We start from the raw sequence: 19434 nt of genomic DNA, 5'->3' as shown, positions 1-19434 counted from the left end.
CAAGCATACGTGTATGTGTTTGCGTGCGTGCGTATGTGTGTATAGCCCCGAAATGCGAGTAGGTGATACATCTTTCTCCTTCCTTTGTATATCTATATCAAAAGTCTGCTAGTGGTTTTCTGTAAAAGACGAAATGGTTATCACTATTTCTACAGATACGCTAAGTTTTTCATACCTTACGCAGAGATGTCAGTAGATACGGAATACGCACTCGCTTAGTCACTTCCGTATCGTCCCCGAGGAACTGTAACCCAACTATCTTGGTGTTATTCAAGGGAAATATGGAAACAAACAAGTCCTGGCGATAGAAATGAATCGCAGCAATGGCACACCGCTTCCGAGCTCAGAAGATAACCTTTTAACCCCGTCCTAACAGTCTGGTTTACGATGAAGCACTCGTATTGTAGTTACTGCAGCGGATTTGCGTTTTATTTAGGGTCTATATAGCAAGGTGCGTGAACTGAGCTTGTGAATTTACCATGGTTTATACATTATTGTCCAATTTTCTATATGTCCTGCCTTCAGTGCTTCATATCACATTGTCACCTCTACTTAACTGACAGATTTATTGTACTTACGTCAATAGATAATGACAACTAAGATTGAGCTGTATCAGTGAAGACCTTAATGGAGAGGCCGGCCGGAATGGCCGAGCGGTTCTAGGCGCTACAGTCTGGAACCGCGTGGCCACGACGGTCGCAGGTTCGAATCCTGGCTCGCGCATGGATGTGTCTGATGTCCTTAGGTTAGTTAGGTTTAAGTAGTTCTAAGTTCTAGGGGACTGATGACCTCAGAGGTTAAGTCCCATAGTGCTCAGAGCCAGAGCCTTATTGGGGAATTACTTTAAAAATCCGTCGTTAGTAAGCCTCACGCAAAGAAAACGGCGAAGTGGCTGGTTTGATAAATCTGACAAAAAAGCAAAAAGCAGTGCTTGTTTCGTAAACAACTCACTTACTCCTCTACATAGTCTCCTTTGAGGAATATACACTTGGTCCAGTGATTCTCCAACTTTTTCACCTCCTGTGTATAATAATTTCTGTCAAACTCTGCAAAGTACTCACTGGTTGTAACTATCATTTCCTCATTTTATAAAAATTTCTACCCAGCAAGCCAAATTTTCAAGTTATGGAACAGAAGAATGTCACTTGGGGGTACGTACGATGAGTACAGTGGATGAGGAACTAATTCCCAGCCCAGTTCATGCATTTTCGCCATTTTTATCGCTGATGTGTGGGATGAGACATTATCCTAGTAAAAGAAGCATCTTTCAGCGTGCCAACCTTGGTCTTTTTTGCAGCCAACGCACGTTTCAAACGATCCACCAAGAATCAAAATAGGAAACACAGTTCTCCTTTTCCCAAGTTAACTGCGGGAATTATTCCTTGGGAATCCCAAAACAAAACCAGCTGACAAAATTGTCTTTGCCGTTTTTTGTGTCCTACAGCTATCCCGTGCAGTTGTTCTACTTTAAATCCCTACGAAGTTTATGAACTACTCAGTTCATATTTATTTATTTGCCAAATTATAGACCTGTTACCTGATGTTTAAAACAGGCCGTACATCTTACAATTTTCGTTTTTCATCTTTTTACAGTTTTCTTTTGTTTTATCCACAACATTTACGAAGAATGATACTTTTCAAAATAACAATAATTTAAAGTTGAAATATTAATAAAATTTTGTTGTTTTTTCAGAAGAATATGCATATGGAAAAAATATTCATATGGAAAAACATTCATATGGAAAAAAAACCTTTATGCTTTCTGAAGATCATTGTGTTTTAGGTATAACATACAGCAATAAGCGTTACGATTGACGGGAACCGCGAGAAAAATCCAGTCGCTCCAATGCACGAATACAATAATGAGATGGCTGAAATGCAGAAAAATTTGGGAGACAGTGTGGCAGACAGAAATGTTATGTCTGTACCGTTAACGATAGCGGAAAATACTGGAAATCGTTGTGGGTGCATAAGTTCTATTCATTACACGTGCGTGCTAAGCCTTGAATATTCTGTAAGGAAACAATCTTTGTCTTGAGAGCACTAGACTGTGAAGAAGTTTGAGCGCAGAAGGACCTTAAAGACCAGCAGCTATTTGATAGAAGAAGATGTGGTCTTTAGTATGTCGGTTCTACATTCCATCTCCGCCAGAATTTACTTTCACAAAGTGGAAACTGTTGACGCTGTTTACTTGAAGTCACAAAATTAAAGGGACTGAGACGCTGACTGTACTCTGACAAAGAAAAGGAGGAGAGAGAAATGGCGACCGAAGAGCCAGCAAACGTCGCTTCCGTCTCGGGGCTCAATTTACCCGGCGGGATTGATACCGGAAAGAGAGGCTGGTTCGTCAAGAGACCTTTGAACGCGGAGAGTGTCTGCCTTGAAACAAGAGTTCGGTTGTCGCAGGAAAGTGAGAAATTTCTATAGAGAGTGATGAAGGGAGAAAAATTGAATTTTCTGAGAGACTACACTGTTTCTTTCGCGAAATAATCTGAATATGGATTCGTCTCGGTTGAACGTAAAGTTACGCGAATTCAGCGCCTGTTATTGTGTTTTTCTGTCGTACTTTGAAACCGGAAGACTGTGAGATCGATAAGCTCAGAGCACCCTCTGCTACAGCTGGATGGACGTTTTATTCTCTGGCTCCCTCTGGAAGCTAACCGTCTCATAAAACAGAAACCCTTATCGGAACCCTTGTGTCAGTCACCCATGTTCTTTCCACAGAGCGTCCCAAAGCGCCCTCCGGGAAGAAGTCATCTTCTGGAAACCACTTACTACTTCAAGTTTTTGTATGCCCATCTTTTTGACTGGAGGTCTGGTGGACTGCGGTCGTTCACTACTGTAAGAAAATAAAACACCTACAGGCGTCGATGAGATGTCATTTATTGTGTAGTTACCAGTTTTGACGCTTCAATGCACCATCTTCATGCCTTAGTTCATGCTGAAGGTGTCGATCCATATAAACGATGTATCAGTAACCAACATAACTAGTTTACACAGACTATCTGTAACTGTGATGCCGTCTCTCCAACCATCAACATGGATCATGATAACCCCTACAGCGTCAAATAAGGTCTAAAGATGTTGCACTGAAGCGCCGAAGCTAATAGCTACACAATAAATGACATCTCAACGACGCCTGTAGGTGTTTTACTTTCTTACAACTTATTACTTCAGGTTCTTGAAAGACCATTTGAAAAGTTTTATGGTGTCAACAGGAACTTATATAAATGAAAGTTCTGTTATCTTCGAAATCCCACCAGGTAGTTGTTAATATCAACGAAGTTCTATGACCTAAGTATAAGACATCTTAAGTAATAGAACCCATTACGTTGTCCTCGATGGTGAGTGTTCATCGGAGGTGAGGGTATCATCTGGAGTGCCCCAGGGATGTGTGGTAGGTCCGATGTTGTTTCCTATCTACATAAATGATCTTTTGGATAGGGTGGATAACAATGTGGGGCTGTTTGCTGATGATGCTGTGGTGTACGGGAAGGTGTCGTCGTTGAGTGACTGTAGGAGGATACAAGATGACTTGAACAGGATTTTTGATTGCTGTAAAGAATGGCAGCTAACTCTAAATACAGATAAATATAAATTAATGCAGATGAATAGGAAAAAGAATCCTGTAATGATTGAATACTCCATTAGTAGTGCAGCGCTTGACACAGTCACGTCGATTAAATATTTGGGCGTAACACTGCAGAGCGATATGAAGTGGGACAAGCATGTAATGGCAGTTGTGGGGAAGGCGGATAGTCGTCTTCGGTACATTGGTAGAATTTTGGGAAGATGTGGTTCATCTGTAAAGGAGTCCGCTTATAAAGCTCTAAAACTACCTATTCTTGAGTACTGCTAGAGCGTTTGGGATCCCTATAAGGTCGGATTGAGGGAGGAAATACAAGCAATTCAGAGGCGGGCTGCTAGATTTGTTACTGGTAGTTTTGATCATCACTCGATTGTTACGGAAGTGCTTCAGGAATTCGGATGGGAGTCTCTAGAGGAAAGGAGGCGTTTTTTTCGTGAATCGCTACTGGGAAAATTTAGAGAACCAGCATTTGAGGCTGACTGCAGTACAATTTTACTGCCGCCAACTTACATTTCGCGGAAAGACCACAAAGACAAGATAAGAGAGATTAGGGCTCGTACAGAGGCATATAGGCAGTCATTTTGCCCTCGTTCTGTGGGTGGAACAGGGAGAGAAGATGCTAGTTGTGGTACGAGGTACCCTCCGCCACAAACCTTATGGTGTATGTAGATGTAGATGTAGATCGCATGGTAAAATATCTTAATATAACCGCTTTATAATACAGGGTGATTATAATTGAAGTTAAACTTTCAAAACACTGTAAAAATAACACCACTGGTAGGAATGGCGTCAAATTGCAACTGAATGTTATCGTAGAAGGGGGAACACGTATGGCATATGGAAATAACAGTGTGAAAACTGATCAATAGATGGCTCTGTATGTGTCACAATACGCAAATGAAAACACCAGTCATGCGCTCGACCCATTGAAGTTAGTACAAACGCGCTGGGTACATTGTTTTTCGTCCTTTCGCGCCTGCGCCTTTCTCCATTACTGCCTCAATGCAGGATCCTGCTCTGCTTCTAAAGCTGTATAACAAGCATTATGACTGTGCACACGTCGCTCTGCAGAAGTTCCGGACACTGAAGTGTTTGAAAAAAGGCGTTGGCCCGATGGCTGCCGTGGGTCTGAGGAAAATGATTCGAAAAGACGGGTTCCTTCGGTGTGCAACCTGGTGGAGGGAGGAAACGAATTGATTGGAAGTCAGTGGAAGCAGTGGCCACTTTAATGCAGTAGGAGACGAGTGGTGGTGTGCATGGAGTGCATGGAGACTTGCCCGAACATTGGAACATTGAACATATCCTTCTTTGCTTTCCATTCAAAATTACGCATGTGCATGAGTTGCTTCCTGTTGACCTGCCAGCAAGAGAGACCTTTGCTTTACAATTTCTTGCTCGCACTGAAGTGGACAATTATTGGCAGTGAAAAATTTTGGGGACACGCGCAAATCGACCAGTACCACTACCACTTCATCCTAAAAAGGCCACTGTACGATGCGGGTTCACGGCATCATTTATCATAGGGCCATATTTTTTCGAAGAGACCGGTGCTTCCGGTCCTATTACCTGTGCCGTCTTTTGTGCAACCACGTCGTTGCAGCTCTCCAACAGCGTGAATTTGTGGATGAGATGATTGTCATGCAAGATGGCGCACTTGCGCACGTTGCAAATCCAGTTAAGCAGCTGCTGAAGCGCCATTTCGGAAATACTAGAATTATTAGCTGCCATTTCCCTAAGCCAGGCCGTTCTGATCACCTGATCTTAATCCGTGTGACTTCTGGCTGTGGGGCTATCTGATAGATGTTGTGTTCAGTGTTCCGATTACAGACCTAGCTGCACTGAAGAGACGCATTGCGGAAACTGTAGTGTCTCCGCCAAACACCACACTTGCTGGGTGGTAGCCTTTAAATCGGCCGCGGTCCGTTAGTATACGTCGGACCCGCGTTTCGCCACTATCAGTGATTGCAGACCGAGTGCCGCCACACGGCAGGTCTACTCTAGAGATACTCCCTAGCACTCTCCCCCAGTTGTACAGCCGACTTTGCTAGCGGTGGTTCACTGACTACATACGCTCTCCTTTGCAGAAACGATAGTTCAGCATAGCCTTCAGCTACGTCATTTGCTACGACCTAGCACGGCGCCATATTCAGATACTATGTCTTCTGAACAGATAATATTGTGACTCATGTACCGTCAAGAGCGACGTTCATCATAATGGGTTAAAGTTAAGTATCAAACAAATTACGCCGGCTTTCTGGATTCTAATGCCTTGTCATGTTCCAGACTTCACGTCAGTATAGTCCTTCCTCCTCACGCCAGCCTGCGTGAGCTAAACGCGTGTATTTCGGCTTCCTCTCGTAACACGGTGTTGGCTCTGCTGCCAACACAACAGAAACATCCTGGCAGACTAAAACTGTGTGCCCGACCGAGACTCGAACTCGGGACCTTTGCCTTTCGCGCGCAACTGCTCTACCATCTGAGGTACCGAACATGACTCACGCCCGGTCCCCACAGTTTTACTTCTGTCAGTATCTCGTCTCCTACCTTCCAAACTTTGCAGAAGCTCTCCTGCGAACCTTGCTGAGCTTCTGTGAAGTTGGGAACGTAGGAGACGAGATACTGGAAGAAGTAAAGCTGTGAGGACTGGGCGTGAGTCGAGCTTCGGTAGCTCTGATGGTCTAGCCGGCACGGTAGTTGAGCGTGTTCGGTCACAGAGTTGGTTGGCCTCTGTAATAAAGAAACTAAGTGAAACGATCAACAAACGAACTTAACCGGATGTCCTGTGACGCACGCAACGAACAAACACAACTACCAGAAAAAAAAGGTTGATGGAGCACTTGCCCGCGAAAGGCAAAGGTCCCGAGTTCGAGTCTCGGTCGGGCATATAGTTTTAATCTGCCAGGAAGTTTCATATCAGCGCATACTCCGTAGCAGAGTGAAAATCACATTCTGACAACAGAAACACTTCCGTCAGTTGAGGAATATGCTATTTCTCGATTTCAGCTTGTTGCAGAAAACGGTGGATAGCATATTGAACATGTTTTGCGACAGTCACACGGAATTTAATAATCGGATTTGATATAGATTGATGCTTATTATGCGGTTTTTGGTTTCAGTACAGTTAAAAACCGATTTCTCCTATCTGATGTGATATGACCTTGCCGTGGTGGATGGGCTTACGTAACTAACAGTATCAAACCTGTACACCCATGTAAACTGAGTAGTACAGTTTGTTTAAGGTCAAACGTAAAACTTATGCATTGCTGTATGATTCATTTGTCATTTGTAGTCGACTTACAGCGCCACCTATTGCTACACTTTGTAACTATTTTTTTCTCTGGCATACGTTTTCTCCCTGTCCGATAATATTCCGTTGCTGTTTGACGTCATTCTGATCAGTGGTGTTATTTCCACAGTGGTTTGAAAGTTTAATTATAACCACCCTATACATTCAAATTAGCAGTTACATAAATTGAAAATAAAATGATTTTGTAGGTTGTGTGAGATATTGAGGGGAAACGCAAAGATTTTCAGGAGAGAGTAAATCGTAAGCGAGGTTGATAATCCGGGATTAAATGTGGGCTTTGTGCCACTGTTCGATTACTTCATGGGACACCAATACAGACAATTCTCGCGGTATATGGGACTGTACTGAGGGCTGTGACGTTCTGAGTATCTCTCAGAAAGCACAGCGTCAGGCCTCTATAGTTTCCATTACATTCACGTTCCGCTAATCACTAGCTATGACTCGTCTTGCTGGACCAATGGAAAACTGATTACAATCATGGCATATATATTTTTTGTATTTCACTGTTGTCTAGTATTATTTTTAGTTTTTCATTCTCCTAGCTTCGCAATACATGTTACAGACGTAATAATGTTACTCAAGCTTTTCGTGAGCTCGCGAGTAATGTTTTCGTTGCTGACAGCTACTTAATATCTGGCGAAAGTCTTTTATGCTGGCAGCTGCATGAAATGATAAATATCGTAGAATGTTCACTCCCAGACGTTCATTAACAGTTATTTATTTCACTGATCACTGACGGAAATATCGGTCAACAATAGATATCCTGCACAGTACCTGACTGCCCTAGTGTCACGAGTGCGTTGTGGGGCGTTTGCTTGGTAGACGGTGGGGGATGCTTTCGGACGTGCTCTGGGCGTATTCGGGGCGCGGTGCTATTTATAGAACCTCCGCAGCACGCGACAGCAGCGAAAGTATTTGTGGAGCGGTTGGTTCCAACTAGCGGGCGGTAATTAACGTGCGACACAATGCGGGCAGCGCGCAAGAATCCTCAAATTAGGAGCCGACTGCAGTTTCGCGTGACTGTTTACTTCCCATTAAAGCCAGGGCCGACGGAAGTTGGCTCGTGGGCAGTTCGAGGCCGAAGTCAGCATTTTAATGGTTCACTTCTAAGGGAAGAGTTTTATTCGAAACATGCCTTGTTTGTTGTTTGCCCCTTCCTTGAGACACAACTTTTTTATTCTAAAGTTGGCTGCTACGGCTCTGTTATTTTCCCCCAATTCCACATGTTCACGCTAATGGGTGCCACAAATTAACGAGTCAAAAGAGTCTTCGCCTCTTAATACGTACAGAATCTGGGGTATCATGCAATACGTCATGTCATCGTCATAATCATCTACTGACAGGTTCCTGACGCCATTACTGTCCCCATGTGATCTCGTTACAGGCGAATTGCTTCGAAGTCTGATACCTTCCCCGTTTCACTTCATCAAGCAGTGTTATTCTTCTCCTTGGTATTTTCTTTTACCCTTCCACTGTAACTTCGGTCGGTTGAATTCAGTTCCCACACATTAAAGTCTCGTCCAGCTTGCTTTCCCTTCCTTAACTAACTTCAGGAGAGTTTCCTTATTTCTTTTAACCCTTTCCAGTACTTCATTGTTCTTCGGTTTACCAGTACTTCACTGTTCTTCACTTTATCTACCAATTTCATTTTCTCCTTTCTTCTCCAAACCAATATCTAGAATGCGTCAGTTTTATCTCTTTTCCTCTTTTTTGGTGTCCAGTGTTTAAAGCCAGACAGAATAACATTACAGACGGGGCATTTACCCTTCGTTTTTCTCAACTCCTACCCAAAGCATTTCTTTTCCTGGAAAGACTTTTTAGCCATTTAAATTCTTGGTCTTATTTATGTTTCACTCAGATTCAATTGATATTTTCCTCAAATTTCTGTACTGTGGAGCATGTTCAATATGAAAGTATGTTGTTTCCACTTTCATACCTTCTTTGTTACGAAGTTATACCTACTTAGCTTTAATTGTGCTGATTTTCATTCTGTACAACTGCAATCATTCTTCGAGTTTGGACAGTGTTATTAACATGTAACAACACGCCAGAGACATTCAGAACTGATTATTTTTCAGAGATTGTCATTGGAGATAATTGTGGTCCTCAGCTGGTTTGATGCAGATCGCTACACTAGTTTACCCTATGCTATCGTCGTCATCTCTGCATAACTACCGCAACTTACAGCTGTTTGAATCTGCTTGCATCTGAATGTATACCAGTTTACCCCATGCTATCGTCGTCATCTCTGCATAACTACCGCAACTTACAGCTGTTTGAATCTGCTTGCATCTGAATCTATACCTTGCCGTGTGTGGAGGAGGGTACTTTGTGTACTAATGTCACTTCCCACTTTCCTTTTCCAGTCGCAAATAGTTTGAGGGCGGGGAGGGGAGGGGAGGGATGAAACGATTGCCGGTAAGCTCCCGTGTTGGCTCGAAGATCTCTAATTTCGGCTTGATGGTCTTTCCACTAGATATACGTTGGACGAACCATCATATTTGTTGTCTTCTCCAGGAACGGACGTTCTCGGAACTTTAACAGTAAACCACACCGTGATGCTGGACGCCTCTCTTGCAGCGTGTGCCACTGGAGTTGCCTGATCATCTCTGTGACGCTTTCGTGCTTGCAAAATGAACTAGAAACGAAACCTGCCGCACTTTTTTGTATCTTTTCTAGTTAATCTACTGATCCTATCTGGTACAGCTCTCATGCTGACGAGTGATACACAAATAATGGGCAAACGAAGGTTTTGAAGGCTACCTTCTTTGTTGATGGACGACGTTTCCTGAGGAGACTTCCTATGAATCTCAGTTTGGCAACAGCCTACCCTGTCATTAGTCTTACGTGGTCGTTCCACTTTAAATTACCTCACACGTATAATCCTATTATGAAAGTAAATGCTTACAGCGACTCCTCTGTAATCATACAGTAACGCGTCTTCTTCTGTGTGCAGTACGTTACATTTGTTTATGAGGAAGCTCAGTTGCCGCTCCTTGCACCAAGCTTCCATCCTCCACAGGTTTTCCAGCACTTCGCTACAATTTTCGAGCATTGCGATTTCTGTGTGTACAACAGTATCATCTGCGGAAAGACTCATGGAGCTACTGCTGGTGTCTATGTTATTTACAAAATGGTTAAAAATGGCTCTGAGCACTATGGGACTTAACATCTATGGTCATCAGTCCCCTAGAACTTAGAACTACTTAAACCTAACTAACCTAAGGACATCACACAACACCCAGTCATCACGAGGCAGAGAAAATCCTTAACCCCGCCGGGAATCGAACCCGGGAACCCGGGCGCGGGAAGCGAGAACGCTACCGCACGAACTCGACCTGCGGACGATGTTATTTACACTGATGAGCCAAAACTTTATCAACACCTGCTTAATGGCTTGTTTGTCCGTCTTTGGAACGGAATGCAGCATTGATTATGGGCGTCAGGGATCCGCCAGTTTGTTTGTAGCTTTATGGAGATATGTGGCATTATGTGTCTAAGCACATATAATGTAACTCGCGTAAATAAAGGGCCGCTAATTAGCGTACGCGATGATAGACCAGGCAGCGACCTAGACAGGTCCCATATCATTTACATCGGGCAAATTTAGTGCAGAGACAGCAACGTGAGTTGACTATAATGCTCCTCAAACCACTATACCATGGTTCTGACACCAAGACACGTAGCAGCCAGCAGCAACTCGTAATCTCAGCTCACTTATTGGTTTCATAGTTTAATACATACTTTTTTGATTGTTTTTGGGTACTTGCATAATTTAATTCACAAATTTTTGGCCTATCATTGTATTTGAGAGTTGTAGCATCGCGTTTTAGTACCAGTATATTGTATTTCGCGTCGTCATCAGTCATCTGTTTGTTTTGAACAGCTTGTGAGATAAAAGAGAGAAAAAAAAATTGTTATGGATGGATAGGGACTGCGCCTTTTGCGTGCGGATTCAGGGGGAATTGGCCACCGTCCGTAAAAGGCTGCAAGCTGTGTTGGCCGTGGTCGACAGTCTCCAGGCTGCTGCCCTGGGCAGCGGTGTCGTTGGGACACATAAGGAGAGTGTTGTGGTTGGCAGGAGAGCCAACACAGGGTCACCAAAGGAGGCCGAAATGCACGCGTTTTAGCTCACGCAGGCTGGCGTGAGGTCTGGAACATGACAAGGGAATTAGAATTGAGAAAAACGGACGTAGCTAGTGGAATAATTAACTTTAATCCATTAATGACGAACGTCACTCTTGACGGTAAATGATTTACAATATCAATAGAAACTGATCATTGCGCCTTGCTAGGTCGTAGCTGAAGGCTATGCTAACTATCGCCTCGGCAAATGAGAGCGTAATTTTTCAGTGAACCATCGCTAGCAAAGTCGGCGGTACAGCTGGGGCGAGTGCTAGGATGTCTCTCTAGACCTGCCGTGTGGCGGCGCTCGGTCTGCAATCACTGATAGTGGCGACACGCGGGTCCGACGTATACTACCGGACCGCGGCCGATTTAAAGGCTACCACCTAGCAAGTGTGGTGTCTGGCGGTGACACCACAGAGAGCGCTTTGGCACCTCTGGGACCTGAAGCATGGCCTTGGATCTCTGATGCCACTGTGCCCTCTGATTCGGACGTCCCTGCCGGTCGAAACTTGCCTGACAGTGACTGGCGAACCCTGGCGGAAGGCGAAAGTTGGCGTTGGCCGCAAGGCTGTACCCTTACGGCTCCGTAACAGGTTTGAGGTGCTACCCACTGCTAAAAGTATTTCTGAGCCAGCAAGGGCGGCCTCGCCTGTTGCGGCAGCGGCCGGTCTTCCTGAGAGGTCCGGACAAGCGCAGAGCGTGGGATTGCTTGTCATTGGGAGCTCCATTGTTAGGCGGATGATGGAGCCCCTTAGGGATATGACAGCTAAGTAAGGGAAGAAAGCCAATGTGCATTCCGTCTGCATACAGGAGGCGGCTACACGGGTAGGAGGTAGAATCGACATAGCAGTTATTGTAGTTGTAAATTGGAAAAGTATCAGAGCTTAAAGAGCTGATAGAGAGCACTGAAGCTGAAGTCGTTGTAGGAACAGAAAGCTGGCTAAAGCCGGAGATAAATTCTGCAGAAATTTTTACAGACGCGCAAACCGTGTTCAGGAAGGATAGATTAAATATAGTTGGTGGTGATGTGTTTATGTTGGTAGTAGTTTATCTTCTTGTTGAAATACACTACTGGCCATTAAAATTGCTACACCACGAAGATCGGCGTACTGGCGTATCACCCAGCGTGATGGTATGGAGTGCCATTGGTTACACGTCTCGGTCACCTCTTGTTCGAACTGACGGCACTTTGAACAGTGGACGTTACATTTCAGATGTGTTACGACCCGTGGCTCTATCCTTCATTCGATCCGTGCGAAACCGTACATTTCAGCAGGATAATGCACGACCGCATGTTGCAGGTCCTGTACGGACGTTTCTGGAAACAGAAAATGTTCAACTGCTGTCCTGGCCTGTACATTCTCCAGAACTCTCACCAATTGAAAACGTCTGGTCAATGGTGGCCGAGCAACTGGCTCGTACATTTCCCCAGTCACTACTCTTGATGAACTGTGGTATCGTGTTGAAGCTACATGGGCAGCTGTACCTGTACACGCCATCCAAGCTCTGTTTGACTTAATGCCCAGGCGTACCAATGCCGTTATTACGGCCAGAGGTGGTTGTTCTGGGTACTGATTTCTCAGGATCTATGCACTCAAATTGCATGACAATGTAATCAGATGTCAGTTCTGTTCAAATGGCTCTGAGCACTATGGGACTTAACATCTATGGTCATCAGCCGCCTAGAACTTAGAACTACTTAAACCTAACCAACCTAAGGACATCACACAACACTCAGTCATCACGAGGTAGAGAAAATGCCTGACCCCGCTGGGAATCGAACCCGGGAACCTGGGCGTGGTAAGCGAGGACGCTACCGCACGACCACGAGCTGCGAACACATGTCAGTTCTAGTATATTATATCTGTCCAATGAATACCCTTTTATCATATGTGTTTCTTCTTGGTGTAGCAATTTTAATGGCCAGTAGTATACATTCCATCATTACTCTTTCTAAAATCAAAGGACCCAGCTGCAACTGAACCCTGAAATAAACACATCACCTCTAGAAGTACAGGACAGGGATAATTCTTTCGTCTCTTTGTTCTAAACAACATTTCCACCTAAGTTTATTCGTATGTGCAACGGGGCCGCTATGTTTGACAACGCTGTACATGACCATACCATAGCAAGGGGCCAGGAAAGAACAGAGTACACGAAGTGACGATAGGCCATGGTCTTTTCATATGGACTTCATTACAAGTGGTACAATAGGGGATTATGGCAGAAACTCGAGAGAGATCCTCCCCATCCCATGCGTATTTCGTTTATTTATGACACACGTCACTTTCACTGGTATTACTAGTGGCTAACCAGGGAACACTGATAGCATAACAAGCAATACTTTACCATTTCGACTTTACTAAAATTATCATAAACTGTTAAAACTGGTGGCCGAGCGGTTCTAGGCGCTTCAGTCTGGAACCACGTGACCGCTACGGTCGCAGGTTCGAATCCTATCTCGGGCATGGATGTGTGTGATGTCCTTAGGTTTGTTAGATTTAAGTAGTTGTAAGTTCTAGGGGACTGATGACCTCAGATGTTAAGTCCCATAGTGCTCGCAGCCATTTGAACCATTATGTTAAAACTGATGCATGTAAGGAAGAGCCCAATTGGTGACGGATAGCGGTGCAGTTAAATCGGATGAAACTGTATGTTATTCCCTGTTGCAGGTTCGAATACAAAATGTGAAGAAGCTGCAGACGGAGAAACCGTACGAGAACCAGCCGTTGTGGCAGCAGGTGATAGAAGTGGAGGAGCTGTTTTCCCTCCCGAGCAACTACAGCTTAAACTCTCCCCAGCGTCCGAAGCGGCCTTCCAGTTCCTCACACCAGCCGCACGACGAGGGCAAGTGGGACGCCTCAGGTTCCTCAAATGAAACGCAGCACCGGCCGTGGCGTGGCCACGCGACCAACTCGACTCGCTGGAAGAGTTCTGGGGGTGCAGGCCCTGCCAGCCAGTGGCCGCGTCATCCTGGATCCAGGGCGACAACGCGTCGGCCTGGTACAGGCGGAACTGTGCGCAAACCGAATGGAAGTACCAAGCACAACAACAACAATAATAACAAGAACAGTGGACCAAGAAACAACAGTCCAGCTATTACTACAGAGGAGAGTAATGAAGTCCGAGAGCCTGTTATGCACCCTTTTGTACCGTGGTTATTATGGTTTCCGGGAAACTATTACGATATTCATCAGATTAGACCTGATTCTGGTGAAGGTCCTTCTGAAACTGAGACTGCTGACAAACAAAAAGGGTCCAGTGGCACGATGGGAAATGTTGACCACGCTCAGACAAAATATATGTATGGCCCATTCGCTTACGTACCCGCTACAGGCCAATACCAGCATGATGTCACACCTGTAGAAAAATGGACACAGAGAGCGGACGGTATGTCGAGAGATTACGTACAACATTACGACATTCCCGTCAGCCACGAAGGGAAAAATAGTGCTTCTGTGGCAGCAGACGAAGCGTTCTCGGCGAGACACCCAATGCCGAACCATCACGGGACGTACTTTCCTGCGGAAGACTACGGGACCAGTTGCTATTCGGAGCCATTTTACCTCCATCGACGTCAGAGAAGGCAACTCTACAGCTTTCTGGAGAGTGCGATAGACGCGTGAGTATACTGAAGGTGACAGATGAAGGCAGTCCAGCATGTTAAAATGCATCTCCGTTTGAGCATTCATGTTTTCTCATTAGTCACTGGTGCAAAGGGGATATTCTACATTTACATTTATACACATCAGCCACATTTCCTCGCCTCCGCTATACAGGAATATACGATAACTATTATAACTTATCACGGTGGTGTAGGTGAAGTCGAGACACAGAAACCGGTGTAGAATTATTGCGGACTACAAGCCGGGAAATAGCTTCAAATAGGCCTACAAACGCTGTCTAAGCTACAGCGCATATGGATTGCTCGAGATTTTGGCTAAAATCGTTCCTTAATGTTATAAATCGGTTGTTTCTGTACTTGCTAATCGTAAACTTGAAGTGATACCTCAAAATATTGTGAATTTTAATGGGACATGTCCGAAAGAACAGACACCATCTTAGTATATACATAGTTAAGGCTCACCGGCCACTGGACCATCTACTTCTTCTGTGCGAATGCACCAACAGAGCCCGAACTCTTACGGGAATCGGCAATGCGCCGCGAGTAATGAGTATAATGGGCGGGGGCACTACGAATGTAGTGCGGGACAATACGTTGAGAATGTGGGTTTTGCGGGAGGCGTGCCAGAGATAAATCCCTGCAGTCGCGCTATCCTCCGTGTCCTCGGTGGCTCAGGCGCCGGCACGGTAGCTCAGCGTGTTCGGTCAGAGAGCTGTTTAGCCTCTGTAATTAAAAAAACTGAGTGGAAGGATCGGCAAATGAACTTTAACGGATGTCAGGTGACGTCCGCGACGACCAAACACAACGATCAACAACGCATAGAATGAAAAAAAAAAAATGAAAAATGGTGGATAGAGCGTCTGCCATGTAAGCAGGAGACCCCGGGTTCGATTCTCGGTAGGGGCACACATTTTCATCCGTCCCCGTTGACGTATGTCAGCGCCTGTAAGCAGCTAAGGGTGTTCATTTCATTGTAATTTAACAATTAAATACTTTTGTTTTTCTGCCTTTTTACTACAATAAATTTCCTTTACTTCACGTCTGTGGTCACAAAATATTGTCATCAGACTACCGGTTTCGATCTATAATGACCATCTTCAGATCTGTTTTATAAAACGTGTCCTAATTGGCCACTACTACAAAATTACTGCCCCTGTAAACTTAGATCTAGATTGTAAAAGTAATTAGATCTTCCACAACGTTTGCAAAAGATATTTTTCTTTCATTATCCTCACCAGAGTTCAAATTAATAATCCTCTTCTTGACTTCAAGCATTAGGTCTTTTTTGTTTGTTTTGCCCATTACGGTACTCAACGCCCATACGAGCTTCCTTGACTTCTTCTAACAACTGGCTTAAATATTCTTAATTGGAGACGTAATCTTTCTTCATTCATTCTTTCGAGATTTTCTTTCCACTTTCTTCTCTTTTCTTAAATTTTATTGAGGATGTTAACAAAACAGCATAGGGCAGAGAAGACATTATAAATCTCGCGCGTGGAATGCGAGCCGTACCTTGAGTGGTTTTTGTGAGTCAGTTTGAGGTCACCTCTCGTCCTGATAGAATGTAAGTGTCCTGCATCAAATTGTTCGTCCCGACTTTCCGTTGCCACTGTGGTAAAAGGGCGCCCACAGTCGCGGTTCCATCCCTTCCCCCTCCTCCTCTACGGCGTTCACAGAAAGGAAAAAGTGTAGTGTAGTCAGCTGTATTTCTTCCGAGAAAAGATTTAAAAGTCGATATTACACGGGTTCTTTACAGGTTCGGAACTGGCAATTTCTTGTGGGTACTTAAAAATCGCCGTTCGTCGTACATAATGTTAAATATTCTCCATAGTCCCAGGTCTAAATCTCCCCGGCCCTACAAACTACGGCAAGGGCGTCCTTGCTTTGATAAGCTGTAAACCATTATCGTTCATACCCTGCGGTGTAGTCCACGAGAGATCATCCCTGGCAGCTGGTAGTGCTATCGCCACTTTTTGGATGCGAAACGCGAACAGCTCCAGACGACAGCAATAGTCATCTACAGAGCTGCGCCAACCCACAAGCGCTTCCGTAGAGAGGGACACAAAATCGCATTACGTGGCTGCATGAGGCAGTCACACGAGGCAGCCGCGCCAAGCACACTGCAACTGTCAGGGTTCCCCTCGCGTCGACTCTACTGCGGAAATTTCTGGTACCACAACGACTCACCCTCTTTCCTGTTATAATCGGGAATGGTACACGGAAAGAACCGCTGTGGGTAAGTTTAAGCACCAACATTTTTCACCATCATTTGAATACGGAGTATTTAACTTACCACCCTAAGGTTGAAACAGTGGAAACTGGATGATGATGATGATGTCTGGTTTGTGGGGCGCTCAATTGCGCGGTCATCAGCGCCTGTACAAAGTCCCAATCTATACACAGTCCAATCTAACCACTTTCACGAATGATGATGGAATGATGAGGACACCACAAACGCCCAGTCCCTGGGCAGAGAAAATCCTCAACCCGGCCAGGAATCGACCCCAGGACCCCGTGATCCAGAGGCAGCAATGCTAGCCACTAGGCCACGAGCTGCGGACGTGAAAACTGGAGCTGCCCAGGCTCACTTAGTATTTTATGAACTGTCCCCGTAGCGATGGTCACTATGGCAAACTGCTGCACTGTCAGTCGATCTAGAAATATCTGGTTCGAATCTTTGTGGTGGAAGCAATTTCATGACCAGAATTTGCGAGTAATGAGACAAGAGGTAATGGCGAAGTGTGATCGCCATGCTTATCCTGGGTGACATGCCAAACTAGCCAACATTGTCTCATGGAGTGATTGCATACTGTTAGTTGTAACAGTCACCCACAAGTTTCAAAAAACATACTGGACAACTATTAAGCGACAGAAGAAGGCAACAGTAAACGGACTGGTAGCTGGACTGGAACAGAAATGTGGAAGCTATTAATAGTGTCTAAAAGTCATTAATCAGTGAGAAAATTATTTGGACTTTGGTTTAGAGACTGCAGATCATTAATCTGTATTTAGGGGCAAAATAAACACTGTGATCTTGTGAGCCCAAATTTGACATCTGCTTTTTCCCAAACACTTCTCCTTCGATGAACGGGCGAAACTCTCCCGTTTATCCTGCACTAGTACACAGAAATGTAAAATGCAAAAATTATGCACTTCTTACGATTTTCCTCTGGTCCCAGTTTCCTGCAGAAACTTTTGTCTGATTATAAAATCTACGTTTGGCCAAATGTAATCATTTTTAGCTCTCTTACGCGAAAGCTTTCGAAATCTTCAGATCGAGGCTTTCAAATACTCCTGTTGTAACTAACTGGTAGCTTATCTGTTAAGAGCGAAGTCCACTGAAAAGTAATGGTCCTTGTTTAAGACCCGGACTGACACTCCGTCTTAATATGGCAGGAAGTTCCGAAACAGCGTACATACTGCTGCAGAGTGAAACATTCCCCGTTTTACACTCTCCAGAAACACTCACTCCCGTTTTTCAATCTCCAGCATTAATCATTTATTCAGAATTATTGTCTTTTACTCGTAGTTTCCTTTCTTCAGACCATCAAGAGCTTATGCATCTTACACGGCATTACTTCCGACATGCTAGCTTCGTTACAGAAGGAACGACACACTGTATCCACAGTTAAGTGTAACAGGAATAAGTGCAGATGTTCCTACTGGTGACCGAGGACGGATAAATGATCAACACTTATCAATATTTACGTCATTTACTGACTCGGTGTTATAGCTGTTACAAATAGCACGCTTTTAGGTTGGTTAGTACGTCCAAGTACATATGGCAAGAACAAGCCATTAACACTTACTCTGAAGAGCTGATACACCTGCTAAATGTAGTGTAGGGCCCCAAAAGCACGCAGAAGTGCCACAACACGATGTGGCATGGACCGACTAATGTCTGAAGTACTGCTGGAGGGAAATGACACCATAAATCCGGCAGGGTTGTCCATAAATCCGTAACAGTACGAGGGGGTGGATATTTCTTCTGAACAATTGCAAGGCATCCCAGATATGCTCAATAATGTTCATGTCTGGGGAGTTTTGGGGCCAGCGGATGTGTTTAAAATCAGAAGAGTGTTCATGGAGCCACTCTGTAGCAATTCTAGAGGTGTGGGGTGTCGCATTGTCCTGTTGAAATTGTCTAAGTCCGTCGGAACGCACAATGGACATGAATGGATGCAGGTGATCAGACAGAATGCTTACGCACGTGATATCTGTCAGAGTCGTATCTAGACGTATTGCGGATCCCATAACACTCCAACTGTACACGCCCCTCACCATTACAGAGCCTCCACCAGCTTTTACAGTCTCCTGCTGACATACTGGATCTATGGATTCATGAGGTTGACTCCATACCTGTATACGTCCATCCGATAGATACAATTTGAAACGAGACTAATCCGGCCAGGTGATGAGTTTCCAGTCACCAACAGTTGAATTTCGGTGAAGACGGACCCAGGCGAGGTGTAAAGCTTTGTACCCTGCAGTCATTAATGATACACGAGTAGGTCTTGCTCCGAAAGTCCATATCGATGATGTTTCGTTTAATGGTTCGCACTCTGACACTTGCTGATGGCTCAGCACTGAAGTCTGCAGAAATGTGCAGAAGGGTTGCACTTCCGTGACGTTGAACGATTCTCTTCAGTGGTTGTTGCTCTCATTCTTGCAGAATCTTTTCCCGACTACAGCGAAGATTTGATGTTTTACCGTATTCCTTGTATTCACAGTACACTCGTGAAATGGTCGTAAGGGAAAATTCCCTTCATCGGTGCCTCATAGATT

The 19434-nt window shown here is 44.7% G+C and overlaps 1 protein-coding gene across 1 annotated transcript in view; it reads left to right on the top strand.

Annotated features, from left to right (window-relative positions):
- Positions 1-19434, top strand: part of LOC126281520 (uncharacterized) — a 114276-nt gene that overhangs the window by 317 nt on the left and 94525 nt on the right. The window contains exon 2 of the mRNA XM_049980560.1: positions 13697-14646. Within this exon, the coding sequence (XP_049836517.1) occupies positions 13697-14646 (950 nt within the window). The remainder of the gene's footprint in view (positions 1-13696; positions 14647-19434) is intronic.

This window comes from Schistocerca gregaria, chromosome 7, assembly GCF_023897955.1.
Source record: "Schistocerca gregaria isolate iqSchGreg1 chromosome 7, iqSchGreg1.2, whole genome shotgun sequence".
Lineage (NCBI taxonomy): Eukaryota > Metazoa > Arthropoda > Insecta > Orthoptera > Acrididae > Schistocerca > Schistocerca gregaria.
The sequence above is the reverse complement of the archived record's forward strand: the minus strand, read 5'-3'. Positions and strand labels throughout refer to the sequence as shown.